Genomic DNA, 15445 nt, shown 5'->3' with positions numbered 1-15445 from the left:
GTTCTCAAGACGAGTTAATTTTGCTCTGTCAATGTGGTCTAAAACCAAGTGACGTTCAGTTTATTCATCGTGTGCATTAAATACAAGGGTCATTGTTTCTACAGGTTGTATAGAGTTGAAGAGTCAGATATTTCAATTCAAAGGCAACTCAACACTTACATTCATAACCACTGTCCACAGAGTTCACCGAGTCAGAATGTGCCTCCTTCTTAATAAGAGTGCTCAGGTCATCTGCTGGGGTCTGGATAATTGTCAGATTACCATCCAGTCTCTCCGCTTGTTCACACATATTGCATTTCACATTCTCTAACGCAGCAATGACCATATCAGCAACAACAAGGTGTGTATTCTCCTGCGAACAGAAGCAGTGACTTCTTTACCGAATTCATGAGAGGCAGAATCTAAATCATTTACTGGGCGCCGCACAAAATAGTAGATACTCTATTTACAGCAAATGTCAGGATTATGCCATCCTCTATCTTAATGTGGAATCATAGAATCCTACAGTGCAGAAGGAGGCCATTCGGCCCATTGAGTCTGCACCGACCATAATCCCACCCAGGTCCTATCTTCATGCATTTACCTTAGCTAGTCCCTCTGACACCAAGGGCCAATTTAGCATGTCCAATCCACCTAACCCGCACATCTTTGGACTGTGGGAGGAAACCACGCAGACACAGGGAGAATGTGCAAACTGCACAGACCTGGGTTCGATTCCCGGCTTGGGTCACTGTCTGTGTGGAGTTTGCACATTCTCCTCGTGTCTGCGTGGGTTTCCTCCGGGTGCTCCGGTTTCCTCCCTCAGTCCAAAGATGTGCGGGTTAGGTTGATTGGCCATGCTAAAATTGCCCCTTAGTGTCCTGAGATGCGTAGGTTAGAGGGATTAGTGGGTAAAATATGTAGGGATATGGGGGTAGGGCCTGGGTGGGATTGTGGTCGGTGCAGACTCGATGGGCCGAATGGCCTCTTTCTGGACTGTAGGGATTCTATTGTTCTATGACAGTGACCCAAGCTGGGAATTGAACCCAGGACCCTGGTGCTTTGAGGCAGCAATGTTAACTACTAAAAGAACAATACAGCACAGGAACAGGCCCTTCGGCCTACCAAGCCTGCGCCACTCATGTGCCCAACTGTGCCACCCAAGTGATACCTGGTCTCGCATCACAAGAGCCACCCCAGTCCTCAGAGGCTTTCTTACAAATACAGACTAGAAATGGTCATTTTAATATGTGGCAATGGCACTGGGACTGACACACCATACCAGCTTGAGATAGCAAATCATGGAGCAAATTATACAAAGTGTTCAAAGGGAAGATTAAAATCCAGAAATTTGCCAACACCTTTGGAATCAGATGAATGTATTCACAAGAATTTCTTTTAAAAAAGGGACTTTTCTCACATTAGCTGCTACTTTTTTCTCCATAAAAACAAATACTTAATCTGAATTAAAAATTCATGTTTAGCTATTGCACCCAGAATTTCAAATCAGTATCATTTTGAAAGAGAGCAATCTCAAAGTCCAGACCTGAGCACATCTATAACCACCCTGTGCGACTTCTGCCCAGTCCCCGCAGAACCAATGTCAAACAAACAGATGCTTCAGTCATCCCCACGGCTACCCATTTGGACAGGAATCCTGGGGACTACCAAGGCCAACACACAGACTTGCTTGACCATATCCAAAAAAGGCAGCTTGACTGGCTGTCATTGACAACAGCAATAAATATATCTCTGCAACTTAAATGACAAGAGTTATATATGGAACTGGGGAAATCCATAGGTGCAAGTTTTTTTGTTGCTGACTTGAGTCATGAAATTTTCCCTGTTCCTTTCAACTGAAGTCATCTTGTGTCCTCCCATCTCACTGCTCCAGTGCCCGTGGACATTTCCTTTTCAAAATACTTCACACAGAAACATGCCATTTGGCCCAACAGACCAATTCCAGCATCGATGCTTCACACGAGTCTCTTCATGCAGCTCACCCAATCAGCATTCTTTCTTCACGTTTCCCTTTAAATACAGTTCCACTATTTGCCTCAACTACTTCCACGTGGCAGCAAGTTCCACATTCTCACTAGTTAAAAACAAATTTCTCTTCAATTTCTTAGGCCACTTATTCACGTACCCCTCTGGACTCGATCACAAGTACAAACATGCTCTCTCGACATCTACCCCAAACCCCCTTCGTGACTTTAAAAGTCAGGTCACATTTCGTTCCAGAGTGAACAAACCCCCAGTCCACCTCGGTCCTTCGTGATCATTTAGCCAGTTCCTCATTTTAGTTTCAGCAGGCAGTTGCTCCACGTTCCAGTGACTCTTTGAAAGAATCCTACTTCTCTTTTTGCTGCTTCAGTGGTAATCTTGGTGCACACATTTGATTAGCCAGCTATATAATCCTTTTTTTAAATAAAAAACCACCATCAGACCTCAGAAGGGGTCCAGAGGAGGTTCACAGTAATGATCACAGGAATTAAGGGTTTGTCATACGAGGAGCAGTTGAGGAGTTCTGGGCCTATACTCGATGGAGTTTAGAAGGACAAGGGGGAGGATCTTATTGAAACTTACAGGACATTGCGAGGCCTGGGTAGAGTGGACGTGGAGGGGATGTTCCCACAACTGGGAGAGACTAGAACTCGAGGGTTCAACCTCAGAGTGAAGGGACGCTCCTTTAAAACTGAGATGAGGAGAAATTTCTTCAGCCAGAGGGTGGTGAATCATTGCCAGAGGGCTGTGAAGGACAGGTCATTGAGTGTCTAAGACAGAGATAGATAGGCTCGAGTGGATCAAGGGTTACAGGGAGAAGGCAGGAGAATGGGGGGAGAGAATCAGATCAGCCATGATTGAATGGCGGAGCAGACTCGATGGGCCGAATGGCCTAATTCTGGTCCTATATCTTAATCTTCGCACCGCCCCCCCTCCCTCCCACTTACTATCTCAATTTAAAATCCCTTATTGGGTCCACCATATAATTTCTGTCCCAATGGAAATGAAACCTTTTTATTTGCTCATTGACTGGAGGACTTGCTGTGTAGCAGTGATGTCCCTACACCTGGGCTCGGAATGAGCATTCAGGACATGGTTCAAGGGGCTGAGTATTGCTTAGTGGTAATCCTGTATCTACATTCCTTAGTGTTTTGAGCCTTTCCACATGGGTAGCAACGAGGATGACAGAGATATCTGCTTGTTTGATCAGGATTCTGTCAGGACTGGGCAGAAGTCATACAGGGTGGTATAGATGTGCTCAGGACCAGACTTGAAAGGTCTGTCCTTTTTTTCCTTCCATAATAACCTTTCAGTAATGAGATGCCACTAAAACTGCATGCAAGATTCAAACAAGTCCAACAAATTTGGAGTCACTTGTGGGAATTTATATTAAATTTCTGATATGCAAAACCCAAATGTACACCCAACACACTTCAAAAAACGTAGTAGTACCTCAGGATGCCCAGTGAATCTCTCAGCTTGGGAGTATAGTCCCATTTGTTCCCATCAATACATACTCATATCTTTACATTGAACTCCCCTCACCCACTACAGTAACAATGTGTCCTCTCGAAACCATGGATCACACTTTCCTCAACCGCACGTCTGCAGTTTAAAATAGGAAGTCCCAGTACAGATCACGTTATCAAAATACAACATGTACAATTTTAACAAACCAACTGCAAACTTTAACATTTATTCCCTTCATCAACAATCCTCAAGTGAGGTCAGATTATTGACATAACCAACTCAATTGCCCCAAAGCAAAGGTTTGAAAGACAGAATGGGCTGGTTAATAAAAAAGGTAAACCTGGTGGAAGTGGAACGAATCTTGAAGCATAGTTTTGTGGGATACATCCTTACCCTTTCCTGAGCCCTGCTTGCACTGAAACTAGGATTGGAGAGGTAGCTTGTATACACAATAGTTTCTGGTCTGTTATTCGGGCAATATTGTGCTCTCTCTGTGGAAAGACAACGACATCTTAGATTAAACTGCAAAATGGGGAAAGGGAGGGAAGAAACTGAATGCAAATTAAACAAACTATTAGCCCGAATCACCTTTTAAAAAAAAATGCAACATACCGCAAGTTGCAACTGCAATTTGCACAAATTCACATTTTAAACCACATGCCAAGATAATTCAGGTGATGTTGTAATTAGTAAATTGATATCCCCTCCCTCCCCCATGCATTAACTGCCAGTTCCCCTGCCACTCCTTTAGTGTGAAAGGCCATTGTACCATAGTTAAAATTAGAAACAGGTGCAGAGGTTCAGGCTGCTACAATCTTTCCAACCCTGACTACAGCTCCCTCCCAAAAAGGGAATCTGTCTTCAGTTATCTGCAGGCTTGGGAGATTGCTCATATGAAAAAGTCATAACATAACTAGGAGCAGGAGTAGGCAATTCATTCCCTTGAGCTTGCTCTGCCATCTCGTCTCAGCCTCTTCTCCATCTTCCTGCCTGCTCTCCATAACCCTTCATCCTGGCAGTAATTAAAAACTTCTCAAATTGGAAGACCACCAACTTGCTGCTCCTCGAGAGTAAAAAAGAGTGATCCACTTGTATGGAACAGTGATGGCAGGTGTACTGGATATTACTGTTCCAGCATAGCAGGGTTGCAAGGACAGGCCTGACCCAATAGCTTGGTTTCAACTATTCAAAATGTTGCAGTGCAGGCAATTGCTTAAACAGCACACTTAAGTACTGTTTAATAAAGAGAATTAACACAATCTTCAACATTAAATTTCTTGTAAAGTTAGTTGCCAGTTGAATATTAAATCCCATCACTAGTTGACATTTGAAGTGCCTACAAGTCCACAGTTCCCTAGAAATGGCAATACAGGTGGTCAAGATGATTAAGAAAGCACATGGCCTGCCTGCCTCCATCAGCCGGGGCACTGAGTACAAGAGTTGGGAAATCATGTTGCAGCTATATAGGCCGCATTTGGAGTATTGCATGCAATTCTGGTCACCACACTACCAGAAGGGTGTGGAAGCTTTGGAGTGAGTGCAAAGAAGGTTCACCAGGATGTTGGCTATGAGGAGAGGTTGAATAAACTAGGATTGTTTTCACTGGAAAGACAGAAGCTGAGGGGAGATCTGATGGAGGTCTACAAAATTATAAGAGGTATAGAAAGGGTGGCTAGTCAGAGGCTTTTCCCCAGCGTGGAAGTGTCAATTACAAGGGGGCAAAGGTTCAATGTGAGGGGGAGAAAAGTTTAAGGGAGATGTGCAAGGGATGTTTTTCATGGAGAGTGGTGGGTGTCTGGAATGCACTGCTGGAGGAAGCAGGCACATTAGCAACATTTAAGGGACATATGGACGGATACTTGAATAGGAAGAGGATCGAGGGATACGGACTGAGTAAGGGCAGAAGATTTTTTTTAAAAGCAGTTTAATTAGGGCATCATGATTGGCACAGGCTTGGAGGATTGAAGAGCCTGTTCTTGTGCTGTATTTTTTTTTTCTATAGGCCCATCATACCTTAGGAAAATGTTCAATGCAGTTTAGAAAAATGAGACATATGAATAATGAGACACTAAATAACAACCATTAAGGATATGGCATAAACTCGGTGCAATCCTGCTGTACAGAAAGAAAAAGCAATAAGACAAAAGATTAATTAGCTGCTATTTGTATTTTATGCTATGCCAATTGCAAATCTCATTATTAGGACAACCTATCATTTGGTATTCTTTGGACAAATATCTTTTACCTGAATAAATGTTGGAATCAGACTGTGAACGGTGATAACATGATGCATCAGTCTTTGAGACCACAGGTGGAACCCCAGTGATGCTCATCCACCTAGGAGCTGTAGATAGCACAGGGGGAAAGAGTTTACTGAAGGGGTTGAATACGAGACCAGAGGACCTTTCAGGAGAGGGAGACATTGACAAACTGCTGCTGCGCGAGCCATCGCTGGAGGTGGTCATCGGAATCCCAACACCCTGATCATTATCTTTGCCACGACTGTCCCAAAACCTCTTTGGATCTCTATCTTGGAACACAGTCAAATAAGAAAGCCTTGAATTAGCCGTATGGTTCTCTGCAGGTGTTGGTTTAATGCCATCATAGGTTTCTAACACAGAGATCAGTAGCTCTTTGATGGCCTCTGGATTGTTTGAGTGCCGACCTGAACTCACTGCTGTCTGGCCCATCACGGCTGGTGTGGAGTATTCATCTGGTACAACAAAACAGAAACAACGGTTAGCTGAGCTTAATTGTAAGTGGTTTCAATGAATAGATAATTTTGATCAAGAGAATCAAGGAGGAAGTGTACAATGTAAAATGAAATATGTTGAACAGTTTGCTAAAGGTCAATGGAGGACATCCGGTCTCCAGCCGGGGTTGGGGGAGGGGCTGATCTTACAGCAAAGATGTAGACACCGAGTACAAATCTATTGACAGTGTAGGATACCCCTCAATGCCCAGGATTTTAAGATGTACTCGATTCCGTTAGGCTGGTCCTGTCTCAAGGTGCCCCTACCACCTCCTGCCCAGCCCTCAATCTTCATTCCCCACTCAAACATTATAATCCAATGCCAGGACAGGGAGAGATTGGATAGGCCAGGGCTGCTTTCCTTGGAACAGGAGGTGGCTAAGGGGTGGCCTAATTGAGGTGTACAGAATTATGAGGGGTGGGGGGTGGCAATTACCAGGGACATAGATTTAAGGTGATTGGCAAGAGCATTACAGGGAGCATGAGGAAAATCTCTCATACAGGTGGGCATCTGCAATCCACTGCCTAAATTGATGGTCGAGGCCAAAACCTGGTACCTGGATCTGTATCTAATGTGCTCCTGGTAATGGAGGTGTTTGATCCGGTGGACATAGGGTTGTTCTCATTTGTGAGGACAGTTCAAAACTAAGGATCGTAAATACATTGAATAATAAATTTTAAAAAATAAATGCAAGCTGGACCAGGTGCTGGAATGTGGGATTAAAATGAGTGGCTACTTTCTTTTTTCTAAGCTGGTACACACACGATGGGCTGAATGGCCTCTTTCTGCACCATAACTTCTCTATGGTTCTAAGGAACCATGGGAAACAAGCTATTTTAGAGTATGACACAGGGAAATTATAGTAAAGGATCCTCTATGAAGGAAACAGTGATCCTAAGTGTGCTAAGTTGATATTAAATTCAGAGTATGATGTGGTTAAGCCTAAAAAGGTAATTACAGAGATACGAGTGATGAGCCGAGGTAGATTGGGAAATTAAGAGTACAAGGTGTGACAGTCAATAAGCAGTGACAAACATCTTTTAAAAACATTATAAATGTTCAGCAAATAAAAAAATGCCTTCACTGGAAAAGTGATACAATGGTTGCTAGCAAGGTTATGGGTAGGCTTAGAGTTACCGGAAGTAATATCATTGGGAGGGTTTTTGGATTGAGGATTGGTTAGTGTACAGAAAACTTTATTTTGCGATAGACGTTAGGAAAAACATTGTATGTTCATTTAGCTCAAATGGGCTGCTGTAGAAGAGTAAAAAGGCCCTACTATTTGGCTTTGATGAGGTCATACCTGCAGTACATTGGGTAAGGAGACCAAAGGTCTACAAAGAGGAGGGTGGCATTAATGTTCACAAAATTGATTCCTGGGATGACTGAGAAGAATTGTTTATTGTTTCTGGAGTTGGGGTCTTATTGAAATAAACAAGATCCTGAGTGGGCAAGGTAGATACTGAGAGACCATTACCAAGGGATGTAAAAGGGGTCAGCCATTTAGGACCGAGATGAAAAGAATTTTGGCGCTCCTCACAAGAGGGTTGCAAATCTTTAGAATTCGCTCTCCCAGAGTTGTGGATGCTCAGAGGTCAAAGACTTTTGGGTACAACTGGAATCCTAAGCAAGTAGAGTTGGATGTGGAAGATTACACACGAGCTTCTTGAAGTGGCTAGGCCTATTCGTACATTAGATCTCAGGCACCAATTCACAACCTGGACTGCAGCCACACCCAATATAATGCAAACTGAATCCATACCAAAATTAGAGGGAACAGAGGTAAAAATGAGTATGACAAATAACTGCATATCTACCCAACTGCTACACCATCCAGATTTAATCTCAGACTCTCAAAGGCAGCAGTAGCAGAGTCCAAGATCAACAACGTTAAGATCACTTGCTGCCCAAACTTAGGTTGATCTCAATCCTCCCTGAACTGGTGGTGCTTACAGTGGCCCGAGATATCAGGCAAAATGCCGTCTTGGGGGTCTTAGCAACAGCACTAATATCACAATGTTTGAAAAGGATGCCTCTGATATTGCCTTGCAAAGCAGGTGGGGTGCAAAATTTAAATCCAAGGGAAATTGCATAGTGTGGTGAACCATCGTTGGTTCCCACCAGGTAGTACTGAGCCAGGGTCTGGCCAGTACTACGAGTATGTATATATGTTGCTGTTGGGGTTAGGGATGGGTTGTTCTACTTGTTGCTGTTGGGGTTAGGGTTGGGCTGTTACACCTGTATTATAGTTATTATGGTACATCCCAGTCGGGCTCCGCCTCCTGGGAGAGGTATAAAGGTCACTGCCCTGTCTGGGACCCCTCAGTCTGGGATCGTGTACTATACATGGTAGCTTCGTTGTAACAGTAAATAAAAGCCTTTATTTCCTTGAGCATCTCAAGCCTCGTGTGTGATAATAAAATTGATGCGCGTTAGACAGAGCAGTGACCTTTATACCTCTCCCAGGAGGCGGAGCCCGACTGGGATGTACCATAATACAGGTGTAACAGCCCAACCCTAACCCCAACAGCAACAAGTAGAACAACCCATCCCTAACCCCAACAGCAACATATATACATACTCGTAGTACTGGCCAGACCCTGGCTCAGTACTACCTAGTGGGAACCAACGATGGTTCACCACACATAGCAACCATGGTATACATATATGTTCAACTAGTGACAGTGCGCAGAGGCTTTGACCCTCCTTCAATATGTATAGGGGTGGGCAGAGGGAAGATTTCAGCAGATGAATATTAAAGCATGAATTTGTTTGAGACTTTCTCTAATATAAGACATGGATATATATCTGACCTAGTCAACTCAAACAGCAGTGCGATATAACCCACCCACCAAAGTATTCAGAGCTTAAATTTAATATACTGACTTTTAGTCAGTAAGCTCCATTAGGAGAAATCAAAGTTCTGGATGTTTCCTGGTTAAGTTCACTGATTTGAAAAAAAAAACAGATCCATCATAAACAGTCCAAACAAGGTTACTTCATCACCACAAAATACAAACCCAAGCAGAAGGGTAACCAAGCTTTTTGTGAGTGCCATCTTAGAGCCTCAAATAGGCCATATTCCCCATTTTAAAAAAATCCATCACAACAGTTACCACAGGCTTTGGGGTGTATCCTGCAGGATGCAGCAGTGTCGAGACCTGCCTATACCAAATATCCCTGAAAATCCAAACACATGACAAGTGAGAATAGAGTAGATGGACTTCAAGGATCGGGTTGCTAGAAGTCAGGGACTACAGTGAGAATGAAAATCCTCATCCTACCCAATCCCGTCAACAATTAAAATACCCAAGGCACAGAGAGAAAGTTAGTAAGAGGTCTGAAATCACAAAAAATGAGGCAATTGTAAGTCACATTGACTTGTCTTCACTTTTAATGCAGCTTCAACTGGGTGATGAGTGAACTGGAAAATAAAAAGGTGTGAATATTTTACAGTATTGTTTTTATTTCAGTGAATATGGATGTAAACAGATGATGTTTTAAAAGTATTTTAAAGACATCTGAAAACATAATGGTGTTTGCCTTGGAGCACTGCTAATATTCTCCCTCCAATACAGGTGTGATTGAACTGAAAGAGTGCATACACTGTTCTCACTCTATGCCAAGTGATCATGGCAGTGTAGAAATGGACCACAATTCAGCCTCTTTGGGCTACAGAGGGAACAGCACCCACAGTCCATCACTGGAAGTGCATGAATGGCAATTTAACAGGTTCAGAGTCAGGCTTATGGTGGCCCGTTAGGCCTCATCAGGCTTGAATAACCAGGGCAGGTAATGATACTTGCCTTGAACAAATAAGCAAAGTGCAAGGCACTTACAGAACCAGATCCTATCATATATCCGAAGAAAGAGGGAGAAAAAAAAAGAGGAATAAAAACTCCTCCTTGGTGCAAAATAGTTAAACTTTACTTAGAGAATGTCAAGCCTTCCCATCCCTCAAGGAATGAGCCTCGTTTACAACACTTCCCAATTGTAATTTCCCTATCCTTACAAATGACTTCTCACAGGTAGGCAGCTATAAAATATAGGGGCCTTCCAGAGGTAACCACAATCCCATCTTACTACATTGCCATGAAAAGCTGGGCCCCATCAATAAGCTATTGGGTAAAAAGTGAGCCCATTTCACTAAAATGGAGGAATTTAAACTTTTACACTCCATTAATCAATTAAACCTCTGCACTGAGAAGCAGATCCCAAACAGAAAAGAGATCTCACCACCCAAGAAATAGCTATGTTGGTTTTACACTTGTAAAAAACTGAGTGTCACCCCCAAGTGGTTAATTTAACTTACAAGGAAGGAAGGAATGAGGCTATGTGGAAAGCAACTCATGATGTTTACATTCAACATTGCCTAGCCTGTGAAGCATATGAGAAAAATACCCAGATACCTGACAATACTGTTGTACAGGGCGACTGGGCCAGAGGACACCAACTGCTCAGATCAAATCCGGAAGATACATTCTTTGCCCCAGCCACTGGTGGCAAGTTCCTCTCCTTTGCCTGCTGTGTCAGGAATACAGAAAACAGGTTCAAACTAACACAATATCAGTTGTCCAATGGAAGTTCTATCAGTAAAGGAGCACAACAGGTTTGAACCTGTGGAAGCAGATTCTCATCTAACTGATCTTGTGTGGAAATGCAACAAGCTGGAGACAGCCAATCAATCAATTAACCATCTGATCTGGACTAATGCTGCTGAAACAGTTTGGATTTTTAAAGGGGCACTATTTAACTGAAAAAAATGTTTGCTAATTATCCATTATTTGTTTGCCAACACACAATTGAGATATATTTCTTCCAATCACTTAGATACAACATCTTATTGAACCTTTTAGGTCCTTGCATTCCTCAGGAACTGATCTGCCAAGAAACTTTTTCAATGAAAACAGTGCCCCTTTAAGATAGTCTGAGGTAGAAACAGTTAAGTGAGTCCCTCCCCCCCAATTGATTATTTTAATAAGGATCCTGCATGGAAAAAGTGGTGTACTTAATTGTATACCCAGTATCTTCTTTCTATAAAGTTCTCACTAACCCTTATACAATACTGAACTTAAGTCTCAATGTGAATTCCTTCTATGAGTAGTGTCCGTTGTCAAATGTATCATAATACAATCACACCAAGACTCAAGTTCAGCAACAGAGCACAAATAAAAATGGCATTTGTCTGTTTCCTTGCTTACAATCTCATCGGGACAAAATAGCTCCAAGCTGCTCTCAAAAAAGCAAGGTCAAAAACTTTTTATAACTCACCCACACTTCTCACAAGTTTTAACTTTAAAGCAAGGCTATGGAACAAATGATCTTCCCTTCCTGCATTTCAGTCTCAAATCCCTTACTCTTTTATCCCTAGCTGACAGAATCAGGGGAAGTGTTGCATTGAAGCATTTCCAGTTTGCTCCACTCCAACCCGTTGAGTGTGTCTCAGTCACAGAGCAAGGTACATGCACTTAAAGCTAATGATTGCCATTCAGCAGGCTGACAGGCTGAGCTCTCATCACCAGTGCAATGTCTCCAACTTGCATGTTCATCCGACTAACATACATTATGGCATCGGATGCGAACAAGGTCCCCCATGCAAGACTTCTCGAGAAAGTGAGAGGGCATGGGATCCAAGGGGCTGTTGCCTTGTGGATCCAGAATTGGCTTGCCTGCAGAAGGCAGAGAGTGGTTGTAGATGGGTCTTTTTCTGAATGGAGGTCGGTCACCAGTGGAGTGCCCCAGGGATCTGTTCTGGGACCCTTGCTGTTTGTCATTTTCATAAATGACCTGGATGAGGAAGTGGAGGGATGGGTTGGTAAGTTTGCCGACGACACAAAGGTTGGTGGTGTTGTGGATAGTTTGGAGGGATGTCAGAAGCTGCTGCGTGACATAGATAGGATGCAAGACTGGGCGGAGAAGCAGCAGATGGACTTCAACCCAGATAAATGTGTAGTGGTCCATTTTGGCAGGTCAAATGGGATGAAGGAGTATAATATCAAGGGTAAGACTCTTAGCAGTGTAGAGGATCAGAAGGACCTTGTGGTCCGGGTCCATAGGACTCTTAAATCGGCCTCGCAGGTAGAGGAGGTGGTTAAGAAGGCGTATGGTGTGCTGGCCTTCATCAATCGAGGGATTGAGTTTAGGAGTCGGGAGATAATGATGCAGCTTTATAAGACCCTCGTCAGACCCCACTTGGAGTACTGTGTTCAGTTCTGGTCGCCTCATTACAGGAAGGATGTAGAAATTATTGAAAGGGTGCAGAGAAGATTTACAAGGATGTTGCCTGGATTTGTTGGCATGCCTTATGAGGATAGGTTGAGGGAGCTCGGTCTTTTCTCCTTGGAGAGACGAAGGATGAGAGGTGACCTGATAGAGGTTTACAAGATGTTGAGAGGTATAGATCGGGTGGATTCTCGGAGGCTTTTTCCCAGGGCTGAAATGGCTGCTACGAGAGGACACAGGTTTAAGGTGCTGCGGAGTAGGTACAGGGGAGATGTCAGGGGTAAGTTTTTCACTCAGAGGGTGGTGGGTGAATGGAATTGGCTGCCGTCAGTGGTGGTGGAGGCAAACTCGATAGGGTCTTTTAAGAGACTTCTGGATGAGTACATGGGACTTAATAGGATTGAGGGTTATAGGTAAGCCTATGTATAAGCCGAGGTAGGTAGGGACATGACCGGCGCAACTTGTGGGCCGAAGGGCCTGTTTGTGCTGTATTTTTTCCATGTTCTATGTTCTATGTCCATAACATCGCTCTTCTAGTCTTCAGGTTATGGCACTAGCCACGTGGTGATAGGAAACAGAAACGGTTTCAGTAGAGTCAAACATTAGTTGACTTTCCTGGACAATGGCATATTTCCTGTTCACTAGACTGTATGACCTTTAATCCTCAAGGCCAATTTAATGGACAGATTGCACATTGTCACCTTTCATCTGACTGCTGCTATGGATATGCAATAACGCCAGCTCTCTGAAGTATTTTAGAATTGTTCTTGATAAGTGGTTCTGGAAGATAAATATGGTATCAGAACTTTAAAGTGGAGCTGTATTTAACTAAAATGTCATTCAAATGGGAGATGTACTTGCTCGGGATGACAACTTTTGTTGACTCCAAGAGCAGACAGGGAATATTGACAGCGACAACTGGCAGTAACAGCACTTGGAAAATAAACAGGAGCATTGTAACCTTCTGAATGGGAAGACTGAGTTGTGCAAAGGGCAGTTAAAGCTTTATGAAATAGGCCTCTGAACAAATCTGAACCCTAATCTTTCTTAAAGAGCTGTCCAGCTTCTCTATGGCTGAAAAAAGAGACATGCTGCCGAAGCTTTTTGTCTTGCATCAGGATAAATGCAAAATGCGATAAACTAAATATATTCATATGTAGGGACCTGTCTTCTGCAGGCAAAAGGAACATGATCCGGAATTGCACCTTTGTTAAATCAAACAAAAGCATGCGTACAATAGTTCTCTGATATATTTTCCATGGCAATGCCTCAACCAAACAGAATTGACTTGCCAACCCTTGTCCCATGCAGTATATATTGTTGCTTCCTTTGAGGTTTGGTATTCTTGTGAATCTGTCCTAGTGGGCGCAAGATGAAAAGCTTGTCTCTTTTGTTCACCAATGCTCAAGTACCAAGCTTTTCATCAAGTGCTTGGTGATCTACAATATGCACATGAATAAGCAGAGTTTGGACAGTACCACTGACAGTGCAGCACTGAAGTGTCAGCATCGATTACATCCTTTAAGGTCCTAGAGTGGGATTTGAACCTGCGACCTTCTGACCCCAAGTCCTGTCTGCGGCGGCATGGTGGCACAGTTGTTAGCACCAGGGACCCGGGAGCCTTGGGTGACTGTCTGTGTGGAGTTTGCACGTTCTCCCCGTGCCTGTGCGGGTTTCCTCTGAGTGCTCCGGTTTCCTCCCACAGTCCAAAGTAGAGCAGGTTAGGTGCATTGGCCATGTTAAATTGCCCCTTGGTGCCCCAAGATATGTAGGTTAGGGGGATTAGCGGGGTAAATACGTTGGGTTACAGCAATAGGGTGGAGGCTGGGATTGGGTAACGTGCTCTGTTGGGGAGTCGGTGCAGACTCAGTGGGTCGAAAGGCCTTCTCCTGCACTATAAAGATTCTATGAATTTAGCCAGATTGGCACTTATACCAAGGTGATATTGTGAACATTTGGTTTACATTAGGACACTGCAGAGTACAAGGCCATTGATTTGCGATTCTTATAATAAAATGAACAGAACCGCAAAAATGGAAAAATCCTGAACCCCGTACTAAATTTGGCTTCTTCAGTTACCATAGTCCGAAGGGTCTTTGATTTGATTTAATTAAAATGCCTAACATGAAATATATAGATTAGAATTGATGGTGTGATTAAATGTGTGTTATACAAGTGTTGTTTGAAGGTTTGCATGCTGAGAGTGGTATATTTGAACTTGAAAGACTCAACAGGCTGTGGCCTACACACTAGACTCAAGGAACATCAAACCTATTTCAAACAGAGTGGATGGGACAAGTCAGCTATCATCAAACTTGTTCACCTTAATAACCACTTCATCCAATGGTCCTACTCTAGACTTAACTCATCAATCACACACTGGCATACACATCAGGAAGGCCATGGAACTTTACCAAACTCAAACCACTTGTATCCCCAAGCTTTCTCATTAGTGACATCTGGCTACCCTTACTCAATAAATATGTTACCATTCCCTCGGAGGGTTGTGGTGATCTGGAATGCACTGCCTGGGAACCTTACAACCTTTAAAAAATATTTGGATGAGCACTTGAAATATCATAATATTCAAGGATATGGGACAAGTGCAGGAAAATGGGATAAGCGTGCCTTTGGTGGTAGATATTGTCGGTGCAGACTCCATGGGCCCAAGGGCCTTTACTGCGCTATATGGCTCTATCCATTCTGCACAGTTGAACAAGCAGCAGCACGGTGGCACAGTGGTTAGCACTGCTGCCTCACAGCGCCTGGAACACGGGTTCGATTCCTGGCTTGGGTCACTGTCTATGTGGAGTCTACACGTTTCCTCGTGTCTGCATGGGTTTCCTCTGGGTGCTCTGGTTTCCTCCCACGGTCTGAAAGGCGTGCTGGTTAGGTGCGTTGGCCATGCTAAATTCTCCCTCAGTGTACCTGAACAGGTACCTGGCAGCTAAGGGATTTTCGCAGTAATTTAATTGCAGTGCTAATGTGCCTAACAAGCCTACTTGTGACACTAATAA

The 15445-nt window shown here is 43.5% G+C and overlaps 1 protein-coding gene across 4 annotated transcripts in view; it reads right to left on the bottom strand.

The window, feature by feature from the left end:
* Nucleotides 1–15445, bottom strand: part of rubcnl (rubicon like autophagy enhancer) — a 61344-nt gene that overhangs the window by 25410 nt on the left and 20489 nt on the right. For 3 of the 4 annotated variants that reach the window (XM_078232224.1, XM_078232223.1, XM_078232225.1), the window contains 4 exons: nucleotides 10616–10730; nucleotides 5699–6166; nucleotides 3847–3944; nucleotides 160–352 (listed from right to left, as the gene is read on the bottom strand). In XM_078232224.1, the coding sequence (XP_078088350.1) occupies nucleotides 160–352; nucleotides 3847–3944; nucleotides 5699–6166; nucleotides 10616–10730 (874 nt within the window). The remainder of the gene's footprint in view (nucleotides 1–159; nucleotides 353–3846; nucleotides 3945–5698; nucleotides 6167–10615; nucleotides 10731–15445) is intronic. The other variant, XM_078232226.1, reaches the window with a different exon arrangement.

The sequence above is a fragment of the Mustelus asterias genome, chromosome 17 (assembly GCF_964213995.1).
Source record: "Mustelus asterias chromosome 17, sMusAst1.hap1.1, whole genome shotgun sequence".
Lineage (NCBI taxonomy): Eukaryota > Metazoa > Chordata > Chondrichthyes > Carcharhiniformes > Triakidae > Mustelus > Mustelus asterias.
Note: the sequence above shows the minus strand (reverse complement) of the source record. Positions and strands in the feature narration are given on the sequence as shown.